Raw genomic sequence first — 20,383 nt, forward strand, 5'->3', positions numbered from 1 at the left:
ATTCGTCTAGGCTGCGCAATATCTTTAAAGCATGCATCTGCTCTGGTTGCCGGGACCTGGCGTTTTTCCTTCGAGCGAGTGGACTTATCAGAAGCGTTTCCCAAACTGCTTCCAGAATGAACCAAATTCAGGCTTCAAACACAGATTTTTAACTTCGGCGTGTTCCTAGCACCCGGGACGCTGTGGCTTCCGCTACGCCATCGGCCTGATCCCATAAACTAACACGCCACCCACGCAAAAATGGTACTCGCCGACCAGCCTCGATCGGTGCTAAGGCAAAAACATTACAAAATTATTGCACAGGCCTATTTATTACACTACGCATGGATCGAGGCTGTATGGGCGTGACCGAAGCGCAACAAGGGGAGGGGCAGTAGCGTAACAGGGGGAATGACGTCAGACGTGACGGCAGTGTGACGTTACACTCATGTGTGGTTGCAATCCGTGCCAGTTATTTATGTAAAAAACGAATTCAAACCAGGCGGATGACGTCAGCTTTCTCTCATGATAAACAACACGTCGTCCTTGTCCCGTGCCTCTGCGCAATGACGAGCTAAATGGGTGTTCACTTTTTAGGACGCTATGCTTAACGCAGTTTGGTTGCACGCTTAACGCAGTCTGGTTGCACGCTTAACGCTGTCCGGTTGCACACTTAACGCAGTGGCACCAGGCAGGGAGAGGGGGGGGGGGGGGTGTTCGCCCGACGCGACCAGTGTCAGCAGGAAAGGCTTGAAAACAGCCAAAAATACGCAACGTGAGTTATGGACGATTCCTGAGGAGAGCTCCTGGTAAAGCGAAACACGGTAGAGATCGAAGGATTGCGCCACAACTTTACAAATTTCGTTTAAAAACGTCTTTTGGCGGATCATTGCTCTTAAAAGGAGCGCTGCAAAAACATAACTGTGGATCCACAGCACGTGCCGAGCGCGCTTGATAAGACGTGCGTTCGTCTCGTAGATTTCCCCTTCCTCTCTCGGTAAAACCATGCTCAGTCATGTCGTTGTGGCCTCGGTTCGTCCAGGTCCGAGATCGAACTCTGTTCGGAATGTGCGATGTTTTCCAATTGGAAATTTATCCTTCTCGCTTGAACCTAATGGGTGGGTAAAATTGCATCATATTGGAAGTTTGGATGACAAGCAAGGTTGTTCAGAAAGCTTACAAGCAAATGCTTTGAAAATAGTTCAGCAAACCTCGTAAATAATGACGTTTTTTTAAACAAGAAATGGAACTACAGCCGTGAGTCACGATGGCCAACCGACGGTCCACGGTACCCCACAACCACTCGTTTCGCACATGGCCTCCACTACAGCTCAATCGCACGAATTTCCTGTCTCCTGCACGGCCGCAATTTTCGTCTGGGCCCAATACCCCTGAATGGGCCGTAGCTTGTCCAGACTGGTTTCGCTATTTTTTTTGTAAAAAACTCACAAAGTTCGGACCACGCACGTTCGGGTTCAGCGCGATACATTTTATTGACACAGAAGTGCAGGTACTGTAAATATTTGGAATGCATCACGAAGTTAAATGAAAGCGCGTAACAAAATAATACAAAGAGTTGAAAAATACATCCCATTAAAACATCCCAGCTGTCAATCCGCTTGAACACGAATGGATACGTCTGATGCATACAACTTCATTTCCCGCGCCTACAGCACAACCGAACTAATAATAACCACGCCCGCATAAGCCACAGGGGTCACCGCGGACTTCCTACACATGTTGCGTTCCCTATGAACACACCATCCCTTCCGTTTCCCCGGCCCTGCCACGTACGCCAGGGCACAGCGGCGGTGGCTGCCCGAGCCGGCACAGACCGGCCCTGGCGGCTGCCCAAGCCGACACAGGCCGGCCCCAGCGGCTGCCCAAGCCGACACAGGCCGACCCTAGCGACTGCCTGGCCCGAGCCGACACAGGCCAGCCTAGCGGCTGCCCGAGCCGACACAGGCCGGCCCCAGCGGCTGCCCGAGCCGACACAGGCCGGCCCCAGCGTCACGTCAGCCGCGCTGGCAGGCGGGTCGACGGACGAGACGCAGGACACTATTCCGCAACAGCAGCGCACTAGCGGACCGCGGGCCACGCAGGCACACGAACAGGCAGAGTACACGGGAAGTAATGCCCGACAACAGTGCACGCTTTGCGCTGGCGGGGAAAGCAGGGAGCACAACCAGCAGTCAATGGTTCTGCTAGGAACAGAAGCTCGCCGGTCGTCACCTCTACTTGCGTTCACACGCTGACAGCGCGGGGCGCGCGGGGAGACGCCAAGGAAGAACACGAGGGTCACGCTACAGCGGCGCGCAATAACAACACTTTAAAACACGACGAGTCACACACCGACATCCGCGCGACAAGAACTGGCACGAGACGTGAACACAACAACCAAACGCTGGACTGAACCGCTGCTGCGTGACAAAGAGCCGCGGTCAACGCTTAGGACACCGCGCGTGCGAGTCGCAATAACAATAAAAGTATGGAGACAACGAGCCTCGGGCTGCGTAAAACGGGTCATGCTACACTTTCACCACTGACACTAACATGCACCACCCGGGCTTAAGCTCGACGCGGGCGGCACACGGGCCCCGCCCATCTGACAATCCAGCCGCTATCCAGGAGCGCTGTTCGGTCAGCTCTTGCGTCACCAGCGCTGCCGACACGGGCCGGACTGTGCGTGTCGCTGGTGTGTTCGGTGGGCAGGCGGCGGCTGCCGCCGGGCTGGAAGTGCCGCCGTACCGCAGAGCTGCGCCGGCCGCTCCCGCCCTCTCTCTCTCTGTCTCTCCTCCGGCCTCCCGGCGCTCGGCGGCGGCCGGGGCGGCTCCAGCCGCGGCGCGGCCGGCGCCACAGGCGGGCGAGGCTGGACACCGGACGGGCGGGAGCGGCCCGGACGACGCGTAACGGTCCGCCGACTTCGCCCGGTCCGGTCCGACCTTGCCCTAGCTCGGCCGTCACTGGCTCGCCCTCGCCCGCCCCGGACGGGAGGAGGCTCCGACTGACCAGATCTGGCCTTGACAGCGGCGTCCCCGGCCTGGCCTTGCCTGCTGACCCAACCTGAGCTAGTCCGTCCTGATCCGACCCCGCTTCATCCGCCCTGACCTGACCCGGCTCGCCCCTGCGGCCGCGATCGGTCGCGCCCGGCCGGTCAGCCCTCGGGCCACGCCATCTGCAGCATGCGCGCCTGGTTGTGGTGGGAGACGCGGATGACGCACGGCCCCTGCTCCCACGGCTCGCCGTCCAGCTGCATCGGCACCTTGGAGCACAGCGTGACCTGGGCGACCCCGCGGCACCGGTTAGTCACAGGTGCCGAGCTCGAGAGCAGTGCACCGCGCCGGCTGGTGCTTCGCCGGACGCTGATTGGCTGCTGCTCATCTCATCTGGTCTCGTTTGTCACGCAGGATCGTGACATATCAGACTTGGCCGTAATTATGTGAATGCATCTCTGCCGTCCAAAGGTAAAACTGGCGTAACTACCACCACGCTAACTGACCAGGAGAAGCACTTTCAGGTTTCGGCGCATCGAACCACTTATACCCCTAGAAAGGGAAATTTGGACATATTTCGGAAGCAAATATTTCCGCATTTGTGTCTTTAGGTCACAAGATGCAGGTCTTCGAGCTAAATCGAATATCGACAACTCCATCTCCAAGAAATTGCGCTACACATTTTCACCTTTTGCTGTCAGAACCATATCACGTGGGTCTATCGCTATCGTGGGCCTATCGCTATCGTGGGTCTATCGCTATCGTGGGTCTATGTATCAAGTGGGCGATAATAACCGCGCGAGCCGCCCTCTGGGATGAAAACAAACACGACATGGACGGCTGGAACACATATGCACGCAGCCAACCAGCCAAGGTGGCAGGTCTTGCCCGGTTGTCCCTGTGCGGCACGCTCGTCTCGGGTCACGAGTCCCAGGTGAGGGGATCTCCCCCGACCTGACGCAGGCAGAGGCTAACCTCCCAGCCCATAGGCATGGTCACGCGCTCAATCGCCGCAGCTAGGAGTGGCGGACCTGCCGCAAGCCGCAGGGTGCGGGCTCGAGGCCTAGTTTCGGCAGGCAGTTGCACTAAGAAAAACTTTAGGTTGCATCTTTGGTCCGCAGGGCACGGACGTGGGCGTCCCTTAAGTATTTGTTTTCAAAGATAACTATACTCCATGAGGGTGGCTAGTCTTTGGTTTAGGATCAAATGGTCCAAGACCCAAAATCGTCACGAATAATGCCCCGTTTCTGGCCCTGCACCGCGCGATCTAAGCAGGGTACATGCTCATTTTCATGTCATGAGGGTCACCACGGGGCTGCGTTTCGGTTTTTTCCCGCTACGATTGACACAGCATATTGCGACACTGATGGCTATAGCCGTTCAAAAAGTCAACGTCACAAACCAAACCGCATCTCTGCTATTAACACCACAGCGGTGCTAGGCGAGCCCGCCCGCCCTGCCCCTGCCCCAGCGAAGGGAGCGGCCGTCCGGGGCCGCGCCGCTGCGCCAGGGCTGCCACCTACCTCGATGGTGCGGGCCTGCCCAAGCCGCAGCGGTTCGGACAGGCCCACCTGCATCTGAGCGATGTGAAACGACGAGTAGACGCAGAACACCTCCAGCAGGCCGTCGTCGGCCCGCTGGCGGCCGGCGGGCCCGGCGCCTGCGCCGCGGGGCAGATGGGGGTCACCACCAGAGGGGCACGGCGGCGGTCCGACCAATCACCGCACGGGCCGAGCTCTACCGCATTCGCACGAACGCGCCGCGGCAAGCGATGTCAGGCGATCACATTATGGTGGTCTGGTGAACAACAGCACGCCGTTGTGTTATGGAGCCAACGCTGGTGAGTTTCGCGCACACGGGCGTCGTGGCGTCCAGATGGCAGCACCGTCGGAGCCCGCCCAGGTCAGTCGATGCCTGGATGCGCGGGTTCGGCGCGAGACGAACGGAGACGACAGGACACCACGGCGCAATGGATCATCGAAGACCTCCGGAGACCCGACTACGCGTCTCTCGAAGTCCACAAAGCTTCGCCCCATCTCCGTAACTGAGACACGCTTACCAGAACCAAGCCCCGCCGCTGCTCCGCTCCAAGACACCTGTGCGGACCCTGTGCCAGCCCAGTTCCCCACCACCAGCCCCGCCACCTCTGGACAGCACCCACCCTGTCCCAGCTCCCAGGGCCTGACGCCAGCGCCCCAGGTGGCGATGTTCTGCACCACCAGCGCCTCGATGTCGGGCAGCTCCACCAGCCGGCCGTCCATCTTCAGGGTCAGCTTGCGCTGCAGGTCCTTGCACTCGCGCTCCAGCACGTCTTTGGTGCCGTAGCAGAAGTAGATCAGCTGCGGGCGACAGGGCAGGGAGGCTGTCACACCCGGGCGTTGGGGGTACGTTGAGGCGGCCGGAAGGCGTCGGAAGAGAGCCCGGGCACGCTGACACGCGTGGGCGCCTCAAGGTGGTGTCATTGATTGACTGTCTGCCGACGCGACTATCTCGCGGACCACGCAAAAACGTGAGCGCACGTGCACGAAACCGGAAAGATTCAAACCCTGGTTTTATCATGGCGGAGGAGAATACGCAGAGAAAGCACGCAAACCCGAGAACGAAGTATCACAGACACCCGCAGAAGCCACCGTCAGTGAGTGCTCAGCTGACTGAATGGTCACCTTTTGTTTGCATTATATTAGTGTCTGTGCTGTATTGTGTTGCCATTATATGGATGAACTCACCAAAAGGGTCCAGAGTCTGGACTTCGGACATACATGCCGTTCAATTCTACTTGAGCCACAAAACAGCCAGAGCAGGTAAATAATAAACCACCATTAATTAGAGAAACTTCACTACCTTTAACAAATCAACAGGCAGCCTATGACCTGTGAAGATCTCCCAGAGCTCCACAGCGACCCCACCTGAACAAACACGCGCCACATGACTCAGCCGAGGCTTCCGGAGCACACCCGGTCAGCAGGTCAGGAGCCGGACTGAAGGGGCGTGCCCAGGCCTGGCCACGCGTCAGCCCGCCTCTCTCGGCCCGGCAAGCACCTTGTTCACCAGCTGGCTGCTCCAGGTGTTAGCCCGCCCCCTCTCGGGCCAGCAGGTATTTTGTTCAATAGCTGGCTGCTCCAGGTGTCGGCCCCCTCCCCCCCCCCCCCCTCTCCAGCCGGCTGTTCCAGGTGTCAGCCTCCCCCTCTCGGGCCGGCACGCACCAGGCGTCATCCCGCCCCCCCCCCCCTCCCCCCCCCACCTCTAGTGCCGGCACGCACCTTGTTCACCAGCCGGCTGCTCCAGAGGTAGTGCGGCGACTCGCGCGTCTTGTGGAAGTTGAGCGTCACCAGCGCGTCCACGCCCAGGCTGACGTAGTTGGTCATGCGAACCGTGGAGCCGGGCAGGTGCACGTGCCGCAGGGGGTCCAGCTGCACCTGCGGCACGGCCAGGGCTCGGCGGTCAGCTGCTGCACCTCCGGCAAGGGAAGGGGCGGGACGTTAGCCGGTACACCTCCGACGGAGAGGGGCAGGATCAGGCGCATCCGCTTCACGGGGGTCACATGAGCCGGCAGCCAGTGTGCTCCACCGAGCAGTGCCAGCGTGCCAGGTCAGTAACGTACCTGGGAGCTACGGGATGTTAATTATAGCCGGACCTACGTGGGGGTCACGGGTCCGTTACATTCTAGTAGGCGCGAGGGTTGACAAGAATGAATCTACCTGACGGCTGTTGAAGCTTCTCTATAGTTGATCTTTCATGTTTGGGATATCAGACTCAATATTCGCATGCGTCGACATATGTATTAGTGTATTCGCAAATATCAGTGTTCCCACAGTTAAACCCATAGATATTCCGAAAACACCCAAGCTCAAATCGACCTTAACCAGCTCATCGCATCAGCTGTTTTTGGTTCTACCAACCACGGATTAGGCAGAACCACAAAAGAAAACTTCGCGCACATTGGACCTCGCCTCTTACATAATCGCACAACCTCAGATATAGTTGATGCTGTCCAAGCCAGTATAATGGCGTCAGTAGGTACAGTAGCTTAATTACTTTACCACACGTTTTAGATGCAAGCGAAGGCCTCAACAATGGAGGGGGGGGGGGACTCAGTGGAGCAAATCATATCCTACACTGATGCCTTCCTATCCAGCTATCCCTGAAAGCAGGTCAAACCGCGAGGGCACGCCACCCGGATCGGCACAGCACCAGCTCAGTCAGCGGCGCGGCCATCGCCGGAGCTCACTTACCAGCCAGCGGTCGACGAGGATGACCCGGGCGTCGGCGAGCCGCCGCATGACCCGCTGCGGGTCCACCTCAGTGTAGGCCTCGCCCGAGCCGAGCACGCGCGACAGGTCGTTGCCGGTCCCCAGCGGCAGGATACCGACGGCCGGCGGTGGCTGCGCGGCACCGCCAGCGTCAGCGGACAGCGCCACCAGCGGCGGCCAAAGCAAACACCGCTGCTGGTGGCGGCGCATAGATGGCGGCAGAGACACAGGCGGACATGTCGGCGCTCATTGGCTGGTGATCGGCGTGAAAATGTGCTTGATAACGGTTAACTCATGCTGGAGTACAACCACTGGCAGGATGATGGCTGGCGGAGACTTCATGGATGTCTGCAAGGCTTTACCGCAGTGTGATGCTGTGTTAGTCAGCCAATGTGTACAGTTAGTACACAATCACGATTCCCAAATACCTGATGGGCATGAGACCATCCGACCACGCAATTAGCTTCACACCAAAGGGTTCAGGGCTTACATAAACGGAAATATGTTCAACGCGTTCAAGAAAGAAATATGTTCAACACAGAGCACCCTGCACCTGCCGTCCGTGCGAAACTGGTACAGCTTAACATAACCAAACTTCTTCAAATGCAACAATACATGGGGTTGAGCAGTGCAACTGGCAAACGCAACTTTACCCCGCTGCAAAACGACAACAGTGCCAGAGCAGTGCAGTGGACCTGCCTCGAGCTTGAGGTTGTCGATGGCGTTCAGCACCCAGTCGACCGTGCCATCACCTCCGGCCACGAGAACGCGACACCTCTCGGAGCCCACCAGGTGGCACCACTCCAGGCCGTCCTCCGGCCGCTGCTCCGCCAGGTCCACCACCTGTCGGTGACATCGACAACTGACAGTCCGGACGTGGCTCACTAGATGGCACCGTTCCTGACCTTCCTCCTCGGCCAGCTACCACCACGATGAGATGTACTTATACTGGCACACAAGTCAGCTGCAGGGCAGAGACACTGGAAACTTATTTTGTTATGCGACTCACAGCAGCTACCAACACAGAAACATATGACAGTGCTGAGATTCTCCATTCGAGGTGGAGAGAAAATAAATAGACACGGTTATTGGTTAGTACTGACAAAACAGTCAAAAATGTGAACCATGGTATGCGTAGGGAGAAAGGAAGATGACAGAAAATCGCAACACCGTCACATACAACGACGGCACGAGGGAGATACGACAATACGCACTAATCCCTCAGAATCCGTCATGTTTGATCCACATTTCACCCAAACTGCAACCGCCGAGTCTATACCACAACGACGCCGACTTCGGCGCCGAGCGCAGGCCTGGTCGGCCCCGTGGATTCAGTTTCGGCTGGGGTCGAGCGACGGAGCGTGACCCGGCTGGGGTCGAGCGACGGAGCGTGACCGGGCTGCGGTGGAGCGACGGAGCGTGACCGGGCTGGGGTCGAACGACGGAGCGTGACCGGGCTGGGGTGGAGCGACGGAGCGTGACCGGGCTGGGGTCGAGCGACGGAGCGTGACCGGGCTGGGGTGGAGCGACGGAGCGTGACCGGGCTGGGGTCGAGCGACAGAGCGTGACCGGGCTGGGGTGGAGCGACGGAGCGTGACCGGGCTGGGGTGGAGCGACGGAGCGTGACTGGGATGGGGTGGAGCGACGGAGCGTGACCGGGCTGGGGTGGAGCGACGGAGCGTGACCGGGCTGGGGTCGAGCGACGGAGCGTGACCCGGCTGGGGTCGAGCGACGGAGCGTGACAGGGCTGGGGTCGAGCGACAGAGCGTGACCGGGCTGGGGTGGAGCGACGGAGCGTGACCGGGCTGGGGTCGAGCGACAGAGCGTGACCGGGCTGGGGTGGAGCGACGGAGCGTGACCGGGCTGGGGTCGAGCGCCGTGGCGTGACCGGGCTGGGGTCGAGCGACGGGCGTGACCGGGCTGGGGTCGAGCGCCGTGGCGTGACCGGGCTGGGGTCGAGCGACGGAGCGTGACCCGGCTGGGTTCAAGCGACGGGGCGTGATCGGGCTGGATTCGAGCGACGGAGCGTGACCGGGCTGGGTTCGAGCGCCGTGGCGTGACCGGGCTGGGTTCGAGCGACGAGGCGTGACTGGGCTGGGGTCGAGCGACGGGGCGTGACTGGGCTGGGGTCGAGCGCCGTGGCGTGACCGGGCTGGGGTCGAGCGACGGGCGTGACCGGGCTGGGGTCGAGCGCCGTGGCGTGACTGGGCTGGGGTCGAGCGACGGAGCGTGACCGGGCTGGGGTGGAGCGACGGAGCGTGACTGGGCTGGGGTCGAGCGACGGGGCGTGACTGGGCGCCGCTCGGTGCCGGCGGCGGGGCAGGCGGCGCGCTGACCTGCGCCGCCTGCCCCGGGCCTGCCTGCAGGCGGCGCGCTGACCTGCGCCGGGTTGAGATATCTCCGGAACGCCGAGAGCACCTGCTCGCCGTCATTGTTCCCCGACTTCCGATTACCTGCGGACAGGCCGCTCCACCGGCGTCAGAAGCAGACGGGGTCCCAGCTGAGTACGCCCGCTGAGTACGCCCAATGGGTACAGTGACGTCAGGGGCAGACGGGGTCCCAGCTGGGTACGCCCGCTGAGCACGCCCGATGGGTACAGTGACGTCAGGGGCAGACGGGGTCTCAGCTGGGTACGCCCGCTGGGTACGCCCGCTGGGTACAGTTCCGTCAAAAGCAGACGGGGTACCAGCTGGGTACGCCCGCTGAGTACGCCCGGTGGGTACAGTGACTTCAGGGGCAGACGGGGTTCCAGCTGGGTACGCCCGCTGGGTACAGTCACGTCAGAGGCAGACGGGGTTCCAGCCGAGCACGCCGGCTGGGTGCAGTCGCACGCCGCTGCGCACGAGGTCTGCGATGTAGAGCTGGGTGCAGAGCACGACGCTGCGCACGAGGTCTGCGACCGGACCTTTGACCCACGCCAAACAAACAGGAGCGCGGCGGCCGCCGACAGTGAGTGCCTGCGATGCACGTGATCAGAATCCCGACTGTTCTGCCGATGTTCGCGTACACGCCCGCGGATCTACGCGGACAGAGCGACAATACAAATTGGAGGTACAACGGCAATATAACTGGGAGGTATAACATGTGTTTTACCTGGATGGTTTGAGAGCCGAACGAACTACCCAGCTACGCCTTAATTCTGTTAATTCTACACGATGTGAAGTCTGCTAAGATCATAGATATCATCGTACTGTCCCGGCATACTGTCTACCGGGCTGCTGTCCACTGGGCTTATATTGACCGTCGACAAAACGACAATAATTATCCCACCTCCAGTCCGCCCCATCTGAGTATCCGTCCGTGACGTCACACGACCGTCGGTGGGCAGCGCGGCGCGAAGGCGTCCCCCCCCCGCGCGCGCGCGCCTCTGACGCCGCCTCACTCACCGATCACCACCAGCGGCGTCCAGTCTCTGTTGGCGGCCGCGCCGGGCTCCGCGACCTGGGAGATGGCCAGGCGGCGAGGCACGGTGCGGGTGGCGCGCACTTTGACGCAGTGCGGCGGCACCACGAACTCGGCGAACTCGCCCAGGTCACACACCTGCCGCGCGCAGGTGGGCGTGACAGAGGGCGGGTCACGCAGGTGCGCTACATAGCCGGACGGAGAGGGGACCGGCGTCACGTGCTCTGTATCAGGTGGAACTCTTATGGTTAGACATCTGTGGAACATTGTCGGACGGTTCCTTCGAAACACGTCCCAACAGCAGTTCTCACCATCATGACCCCCAGTGGTAGTCCTCAGGTCAGACATCCCCTCCCCAGCGGCAGTCCTCACTTTGGACATGTTCTCCTAGCGGCGATGCTCACTATTGACGTGTTACCTGCAACAGTCCTCACCTCGCCCACGTTCTCCACAGCAGTCCTCACCACGAACATGTTCCCCGCAGCAGTCCTCATCTCGCTTACCTTCCCCGTAGCAGTCCTCACCTCACCCACGTTCCCCACAGCAGTCCTCACCTCGCCCACGCTCCCCGCCGCAGTCCTCGCCTCGCTCACGTTCCCCGCAGCAGTCCTCACCTCGGACATGTTCCTCCTGCACTCGTCGTGCACGGTGCGCTGACACCAGCAGCAGCGCAGACCGACCAGCGCCGGCGAGTCGCCCACGCCCGCCTCGCACACCTCGCAGGCCGAGTCGAACGGCAGGTTCCCTGCGGCCGGCCGCGCACGCGCAGGTCAAGCGTCGCTGCCCGCGCGCAGTCCTCTCCCCATCCCCCCGCACTTCAGTCCACAAACGGCGCGTCTTCCCAGACCGACGCACGGTTCGGCCCGTCCGCGCGGGACGGCCGCGGGCTGGCGGCCGTCCAACGCGGACGAGCCGGAGCACGCACCGGACACGGTCACTGCCACTGGAGCCGGCCCTCGTCACTGACACCCATGCCGCAGGAGTCGGCCCTCGTCACTGACACCCATGCCGGTGGAGCCGGCCCTCGTCACTGACACCCATGCCGCAGGAGTCGGCCCTCGTCACTGACACCCATGCCGGTGGAGCCGGCCCTCGTCACTGACACCCATGCCAGTGGAGTCGGCCCTCGTCACTGACACCTATGCCATTGGAGCCGGCCTGCGTCACTGACACCCATGCCACCGGAGTCGGTCCTCGTCACTAGCACCCATGTCACTGGAGCCGGTCCTCGTCACTGGCACCCATGCCACTGAAGCCGGCCCTCGTCACCGACACCCATGCCACTGGAGCCGGTCCTCGTCACTGACACCCATGCCAATGGAGTCGGTCCTCGTCACTGGCACCCATGCCACTGGAGCCGGCCCTCGTCACTTACACCCATGCCACTGGAGCCGGCCCTCGTCACTGACACCTATGCCACTGGAGTCGGTCCTCGTTACTGGCGCCCATGCCACTGGAGCCGGTCCTCGTCACTGGCACCCATGCCACTGGAGTCGGTCCTCGTCACTGGCACCCATGCCAGTGGAGCCGGTCCTCGTCACTAGCACCCATGCCACTGGAGTCGGTCCTCGTCACTGGCACCCATGCCACTGGAGCCGGTCCTCGCCACTGGCACCCATGCCACTGGAGTCGGTCCTCGTCACTGGCACCCATGCCACGACGCCAACCACTCAATGCCACTTATGTTACAATGTCACTTATTCGATCATTGCGGAGCTCGAAGCACGTGCGTGGCAGAGCTGTTAGTTCGCAGCATGCTGCGAAAAAGCTCGATGTCCTTTGCTCAGGCATATTACTTTCGTTTTGAGACCGTTCTGAAGTGAGAATGATATACCTGGCAAAATCACACGCATTCCGGCCGAAGCAGCGGTTCCGTGACTATCTACATCCTCCATCACCGTGTTACGATACTCGCAGAGCCACGTTGGTGCCGAAACAACTCTGACTGGACCCAACCCAAACTTCGCTCGGGCACTCCCCAATCGTGCCCGTGCTTCATCCACGACGGGGAACGCGGCAGGGCATGCGCGGCGGCGGGCACATCCATTTGCATGGAGTCCGGCATGGTCCGCTCCAACCTCCTTGTCACACAGGTAGGCGACAAGGACTTAAGTTTGATTAACATGATTAGAGTTTAGATTTTAGCATTATTTCAATTTAAGGATATCTCAACTGCGGAGGTCATTCCACGCCAGCCGATTCCTTCCCACACGCTCTACCGTGGAGCGATCCTGATCTTCCCTATACGCCCTCCCTCCCTCTCTCCACCGGGCGATGCGCTGGGTGGCGCGTCACCGGCCGACTCACCCTGCACCCAGTGGTGTTTGTGGGAAGTCTCGCGTGACGTCACCGCCTTGCAGGTCAGCTGCTTGTTGGCCGAGCGCACGCACGGATGGCAGGCGCACACGCCGCATGCGTCGCAGAAGGCGCCCTGTGACGTCATCAGCAGCGACTCGCAGATGTTGCAGTAGCTCGGCTGGCGGACGGAGGGGGAGGGGTGTGAGGGCGCGGGCGGCGAGCGGAAGAGTCTAAGTGGGCTCCTGTTTGTGACAGCTTGTGAGGCGTCGGGCATATGGTCCTCCCCTGAGATAGCCACTGCATCTTCCTCTGGGCTAGCCAATGAGCTCTTCCACGAGCTAACCACTGCGCTCCCCCCATGGGCTAACCACTGAACTCTCCCATGAGCTAACCACTGAGCTCTCCCATGAGCTCCTCGCGGGGCCAATTACCGAGCTCATGATCAGCCTCGGCTCTTCGCCCAGCATCACGGCACAGCGGGACGCCCCGACGACCACGCCGACTCGGGATGACTGAGCGCCTGAGTCCATGCCCCAGTGTCCCACCTGGGAGAACATGCCGGTGTGGGACCAGCGGTGGCCGCGCCGGGTGTCGCGGGTCAGCACGCGCGGCGTCCGCTTCAGCATGCGGCGCACCAGGAAGCCGACCAGCAGCGCCACCAGCACCGAGGCGGCCGCGTCGCGAACTGACACCTCCGCCTCCATGGCCAGGGGCAGGCTGGCGCGGCCCGGTCACGTGGCGGAGTGGCGCCGCAGTAGGAGGGCGTGCTGACCGACGCCGGCGCGGTTGGACCAGGCTGCTCTGGAAGGTTCCTGTTAGTAGCCACACTTAAACTGGTATCGAGGAAAGGGGGGGGGAGTTACCTCTCTTCATCCTTGCATAAATCTGGCATCACCTTACAGGATTGCAAAGAATGGCAAGAAGGAGGGAACACATTGTCCCCATCCCTCCAAAAAACTTTTAAGCAATAAAGTACAACTACTCATTGCTGATGGCCAGTGCTGCAAATGCCAGCCCACTTTGGACATGTGCCATGTGCCTACTGAACAGCAGCATGTGTCAGCAACTGTTTACATCACTAAATCATGCCATCTGATGTGCAGTACCATTGACAGATGATAAACATCAGATGTATGCAACACTATCAGGCTGTGAACCAAACCATAAAAGTCAGGTAATTTTATCTGACAGGCAATCTGATCCAAATTATCCTGGATAAAGCTTGCATGCTGAGTCCAAGTAAAGATCAGGCTGCCCAGCATGTGATTATAATAGCATCCCAATGCCTCAGCTGGAGTCAGTATCATAATTTACAGGAAGTGTTGAAAAATTGATTCTAATTAAATTTTATTGAATCTGGAAAAATGTACTCTTGACTCTTTAATAAAATGTAATACTCCTGTTAGTGTGGCTTGGTACATGGACCAAACTCTTCCATTTTAAAACAAAGTTTTTCATCCAAGTTTACTCTTGCCATGCCACCATAGCACCATATATAGATGACACATAATAATAGATGACTATACAAACCCTTTATTTTTCAATATCATATTTATCAGCCCAAACAAAAATATAACCCTGCCCACCAGATGTCTGCCTGGATTCCAAGGGTGGGTTCAAGGTCCTATAGGATTTCATGCTTGTGGTACCCTTTGGTATGATTCTAAGATCTTTTTGGAAGTCCAGGCATATATCTGCTGCTCACAGGATGACACATCTTACTTGCTCTTAGCTCATTACTCCCAAAATATACAGTTTCCTTAGTTTCTAACCATTAAATAAGCAACAGGACTTCAAAAAAATCAGCAATGAGAAATATGTTACAAAATATTCTTTTCCCAGGAGCTCTACTAATTTTCCATGAAATGGACAGTCCTAAGAAAAAGGTAATCACCAATCTGGTAAAAATTGAGGAGGTATCAAAAGTTACCAAGCCTGATCATCCCTTCCTATTAAATGTATGGCTAAGATCAATCATTGGACATTATCATTAACATAAGTTGTACCAACATAAATCCAGCAAATCTTACAATCTGCTTTCCATTTAGACTTTCATACAAATGCATAGCAAATAAAATGAGGGGAAATCTAAATCTAGTGTGACAGTCAAGTTATCCTTGCAACCATAGTCCCTGCTGAGACCCCTCCAAGCCAAATTTGAGCTGTCTGCCATAATTACTGTGGCACATTTGTGACCGAATCATCGGCAAACTATTATTCACCTAGCTGCTCTGAGTGGCTAAAGAACTAGTCATTTTATCATTCCTGTGCCTGTTCATTTAATCCAGAGATTGCTCTTTACTGGTAAAATTTGCCATGTTTTCACTTTAATCTGGTCCCTGCAAAATGTAGACATGAGGTACCAGTGATTAAATTGTGGCAACATCTTAGTCCAAAGATGTTAAGCTGTCAGCTGACTGCTCAGACCATGTGGCAATCACACCAGTCAATGGTCAATGTGCGTATGAGCCCCAGGCTGCCTACAATACATATTATGCTAAACATGTCCAGCACAGCAGCCACATCACAACACAAAGTTCAGCTCATGTACACCAGAACTGTTGCACTAAGGAGGCAATTTCAGGCAAAAATTTTTGCACAAAAATAATTGTAAAATATAACAGAATTTAGCCCGGCCTGAGGTTGGCACATGCAAATGTGAGTTGTGGACCGATGTCGCGTGGGCGCCGTGGACAGAGTTTTTGCAGACCGGTATGAGCTTCTCTGGCGTCTCATTAACAATAATTAACCAGCATGGGATCTGACACCGGCACGCGCAGAGACTTCGAAAACACATACCACCCAAATTAGCCACAACGTACCTCACCGTATTTATGTGCACCCCGGGCACTTTTTGCACCGCTGACAATGGTCACAGTCCGAAGAGCAGCGTCATATCCTAACTGTCGCTGATACGTCGGATTCGTATACCAACTTGGCAATAACTTTATATCACTGCGCGTTCTGCATCCAGCTTGATACTCGCAAACTAGTCATCTGATTTTCTTAAAAACTGCATCATTTTAACCGCAGTATACAACTACACTATCTGTTATGATTATGATGACTTCTGACGGCTGTGTTAATTTTAACAAGTCACGGGAGACTTGAGTCAGAGTCAGAGGCCAACCACGCGCGAACAATGCAGTTACCTAAGATTTCAGAAGCTACGAACAAAATTGCTAGCCCAACGAAAACGACCGCATATATCACTAAGTTAGTTATTCAAAGTCGTCAAAAATTGACACGAAGCACACGGTTTAATCAATCTTTCTGAAACTGATGCTCTCAGGTCCCAATTTATACTTGCAAAAGAGCAATCATACAGGGGCACCGGACCGGATAGGTGGGGAGGGGGTATTGGGAACAGCTCTGCCCCGTCCTTCAACTTAGAGGGCCTGAGGAGGGCCCATTCTGGTATGCTGATCCAGAGGAGGGGGGGGGGGGGAGTACCGCCCCTCCCTCCCACACACACACAATGACCACTATGGGTGGACAATGTAAATCGGTCACTGGTCGAAACCACCCATTGTGTTCCTCTCTGACAAGGCACGTGTTCGTGCGAAAGAGTTCGTTAGTATTCCGGAGGACCATCGACTTGAGATGTTGAAAGTGAAGACTCTCTATCAGCCAAAGAGTTGCAAGGCAAATGTAAGAGAGGGGTTGGAAGGGCAGCGTCGCACACTCCGAAGTCGTCGTCGTCGTCGTCGTCGTGAACGCTGACGGGGCTCGCGTCTAGCCACGCCGTCGGGGCCTGAACGTGGACTGCTCGGCAGGGACCGTGCGTCCCCGCCCGCGCGTCCCCATAAACTCACGTGGCCCACGTATGGGCTCCAGATGATGGGGACCAATGGGCAGAGGGGCTACTCACACCATCGCGGAGACGCCGCCGCCGCGGCCGCAGCGACGGCCCGTTTGCTCGCTAACAGCACGTTTCGAAGGCAGTACGCTTTATTAGCCCACCATATACAAATAAATAACGAGATGTCCGAGCCTTTGCGGCCCTTGGCCGCGGGACAGACTCTGCAACTGCAGTCCACCGTTCAGTTAACGTGAAACTCCGTTGCCATCATTACCTTGGGCAACCGACGGCACATGAACGTCAATAGGTGCGAAGGTCTTTTCCGAACGCTCTGTCCGCCGGGCTGTGCCGTGCCCTGGAGCGCATTCTAACCGGGAGAGAAACGCGACGCGTTCCATGGAACTCTTAAGTTTTCTATATCTTGGTTTGTGCGACCGAGTCGACTTATCCAGAATAGAGCAGACGAGTCCGAAATCTAAGGAGTGCAAAAAGGCGATCTACAAGCCTGAATGGGCCCCTGTATATGTCAAAATGGACCCGTCACAGTCGGTAATTGGCCATCTGCAGGTCATAATGGGCCCCTGAAGGCCAGAATAGCCCTCTACAGATCAAAATTGACCCTCCACAGCTATGACTCAATCCTCTACAAGATATAAGGAACTCCGTGCAGGTCATAACGGGTCTTATTAAGGTCAGAAAAGGTCCTTCCACAGGCCAGAATAGACCCTCCGCAGTCAATAATGGACCGCTTACAAAGGACGCGGGAACTGGAAGGGGAGGGGGGAGGCGTGGGGACAGCTCGCCCCTTAATTTGAAAGTTGGGGGTGCCCCCTCCCCTTCCACCTCACCTGATCTTGGATGGTGGAGGGCCCGTTCGGAACTGTTAAGGATCATGTAAGCCTGTTAAGTGAATTCTGACATGTCAAGTGCTCATTCTGGCCTATTGAGGATTCATTATGACCAGAAGAGGGTAATTGTGCGTCTGTAGAGGGCCCATTCTGACCCGAAAAAGGTTTACTTCTTATTGTAGTAACCCCATTCTGGCCTAAAGTGATCCATTCTGATATATAGACGGTCTATTATTCACTATGGAGGGCACATTCTGGCGTGCAGAGGGCCCGTTCTGACCTTAAGAGGGGGCCCATTTAGGTGTACAGGCGGTTCGGTCTGAGATGTAAATGGACTATTGTAACATGTGGAGGATCCAGTGCTAACTGTAGAGGGCCAATTTTGAACTGTAGAGGGCCCATTCCGACCTGTAGAGGCCCATTACCGACTGTGGAGGGCCCATTTTGGTATGTACAGAGCTCTATTCATTCTAGAGTGCCTATTCTGGCCCGTGAAGGAGCCTTCATTGGCTGCGGAGGGCCATTGTGGCCTGTAGAGGGCGCATTCTGGCCTGTAGACGGGCTCATTCAGGGGTCATGTCGGCTGATGAGCAACTTACATTACCGGCAGATAGTGCTTTGAAAATGAAATCGCTTGCAAATGATCGCAGCCGCAGCATACACATTTTAAATTTCACGCTGTAACTGCAAATCGTCACTGTGAATAGACCGAAAGTGTTAAACGGGTAACTGTAGGAAGGGGGGTGACAGAGTGAAATGGATGTCTCCATCGTACAACTTTGTTGCGCTGGCCGATTGCAGCCCAGCAGCAGCATTATGGGATACGCACAGCCGCATTACTTGCGCAGTGTTGAAATCATTTTACCCACGCCGTTAAATGTCGGTAATCACGCCGCCGGTCGAAGTTAGCCGATGGCGGTTAGCAATGCTTAACTCCTGGAAGGTTTGAACAGAAAATGTCGTGTCGCCCGATGAGCAATTTGTGTCGACCGTCAATACTCCTTTTACACGTGGTCGCCTCCACAGCGAAAGACTAAATGTATTATAAATTGGACGCCGTAATTTTGCAATTGCTACTGCGGCCGGCCCACTATCGTTCAGTGTGGCACTCTGGGGTCAACCGAAAAAAATGGATTCCTAATCGGGCAAGTGTATTGCACTGGCAGACGATAGCCCTAATACCGTGTATCTCATGCACACGACCGAACTATTCGGGCGCGTTTGTGAGTTTTGTTTTTGCGCATTGATTTTGTTTCCACTAACCGCCGCATGTTTGCAATCACGCTACGAGCCGACCAGCAGCCTCTAGCAATGTGCCATGAAGGAGTGATTTGATTAAAAAAGTCACGTCGGCAGGTGAAGAGTTAACATTGTCTGCCGATAGTGATTCGATCATGGCATCGTGTACACATGGTCGCATCCACCGCGCACCCGTTTAAGGAGTGTTTCGCATTTGAAGATATTGAAGCAATCATCAGATATGATGAAAAAACCTCACTTGTGACTTTTGATATACTTTGAAGTAGAAATGACTGCTTAAGGCGGCACAGTTGCTCTGTTTAATAAACATGCTCCTCGATACGTCATTGTTTGATTACATCATCTTACCTTGTGCAGCATCGATTGGGATCCATTTAACAGTCGTTATATACCTGGAGCTCTTGCTCACGAACGCCAAATGTGAATGACTCGACAATTACATTTTTCTTGACCTTGATCGCCGCAAAGTTTATGGGATGGCAGGATTTGAATGGCGTTAGTACAACGTCATGATTGCCAAGGTCACCTTGAAATACTCTCCCCGAAATGGTCTGCACATCCTCGCGGGTTTGGAGCTAAAAAACTAGAGGGGTTTAGGTCTAAGAAGAGCAGGGCTGTGGACTGTCCCCGAAACGGTTAATTCAATTCAAGCACCCATAGAAATGTGGAACACTACCATAAAGGATTCTAAAGTTAAAGGGGGGGGGGGGGGGGCATCACTATGCATTGATATGATTACTGACTTAGGGTACTCTGATACCGGTAATACAACAAATATCACTTGTGTGTTTCCAGGCCTCACGACGAACCGGGCGGTCGATTTTGTCGGAATGTTACAAGCACAAGGGAAAACGTCGTTACATATTGACCCAATGCTAATTTTGAAACGAATAATGCACAGGCCTAACATGGCAGCTGGGGTACGTTATGTACCCAGAATTTAAGTACAACGAAGGCAACATATTGACCCCTTCGCTGACCTGCGGTGCCCCCGGCTGTACATACTGGGATGACGCGCCATAGCCAGGTCCACATTATACGTCAAATTGATAATCTCTCATGCTTCGGATGTTAAGTACAGCTTGGGGGCGACTGTGAATTTTTCACGACTGCAATCAAAGGATTTTGCCACGAGATGCTAAATGAGTTTCTGAGATGTTTTACGTCGTGATCTCCGCGGGGAACGATGGAGAAAGCCCCACGCGGCACGCAGGCCGCGGCCGATTGTTTGATTGATTGACTGATGAGTTGATTGATTGATTGTTTAGCCGGGGGCTGAAAGGTCCCACTCCTTACAGAAATAAGGGAGTTGGCTGTCGGTCGATCTCTCCGCGACTCGCAGATGAGGTGGGACACATCCATAACGTGGGATTCGACTTTCAGCTGCCTTTTTGCGATTCCCAGAAGGTGCAAGTCGGAAAAGGGCATTGGGCTGTCGGAAAAGTTAGCTGTTTTTCCTTGATGGATTGGCTTGCGGCCACAGAAGGGGATTCCCTAAGATGACCATGAGTGACTGACCCTTCACGCTGCTCAAGAATTCGGTCACCGCGG

The 20,383-nt window shown here is 56.4% G+C and overlaps 1 protein-coding gene and 1 long non-coding RNA gene across 2 annotated transcripts; both read right to left on the reverse strand.

Annotated features, from left to right (window-relative positions):
- Positions 1 to 5,285: 5,285 nt before the first annotated feature.
- LOC119113371 (uncharacterized) lies at positions 5,286 to 7,343 on the reverse strand. The gene is made up of 3 exons (XR_005095899.1): positions 7,205 to 7,343; positions 6,233 to 6,388; positions 5,286 to 5,311 (listed from the first exon to the last, which is right to left on the reverse strand). It is a non-coding gene; the product is annotated as an uncharacterized LOC119113371 (long non-coding RNA).
- A 125-nt stretch (positions 7,344 to 7,468) lies between these two features.
- LOC119114122 (diacylglycerol kinase epsilon) lies at positions 7,469 to 13,714 on the reverse strand. The gene is made up of 7 exons (XM_037238336.1): positions 13,468 to 13,714; positions 12,932 to 13,100; positions 11,239 to 11,369; positions 10,609 to 10,762; positions 9,602 to 9,675; positions 7,922 to 8,065; positions 7,469 to 7,519 (listed from the first exon to the last, which is right to left on the reverse strand). The coding sequence occupies exons 1-7, from the start codon at positions 13,624 to 13,626 to the stop codon at positions 7,469 to 7,471; spliced, it is 882 nt and encodes a 293-aa protein (XP_037094231.1). The 5' UTR covers positions 13,627 to 13,714.
- Between the last annotated feature and the right edge of the window lie 6,669 nt (positions 13,715 to 20,383).

Source organism: Pollicipes pollicipes, unplaced genomic scaffold, assembly GCF_011947565.3.
Source record: "Pollicipes pollicipes isolate AB1234 unplaced genomic scaffold, Ppol_2.1 Scaffold_7262;HRSCAF=8765_pilon_pilon_pilon, whole genome shotgun sequence".
NCBI classification, from domain to species: domain Eukaryota; kingdom Metazoa; phylum Arthropoda; class Thecostraca; order Pollicipedomorpha; family Pollicipedidae; genus Pollicipes; species Pollicipes pollicipes.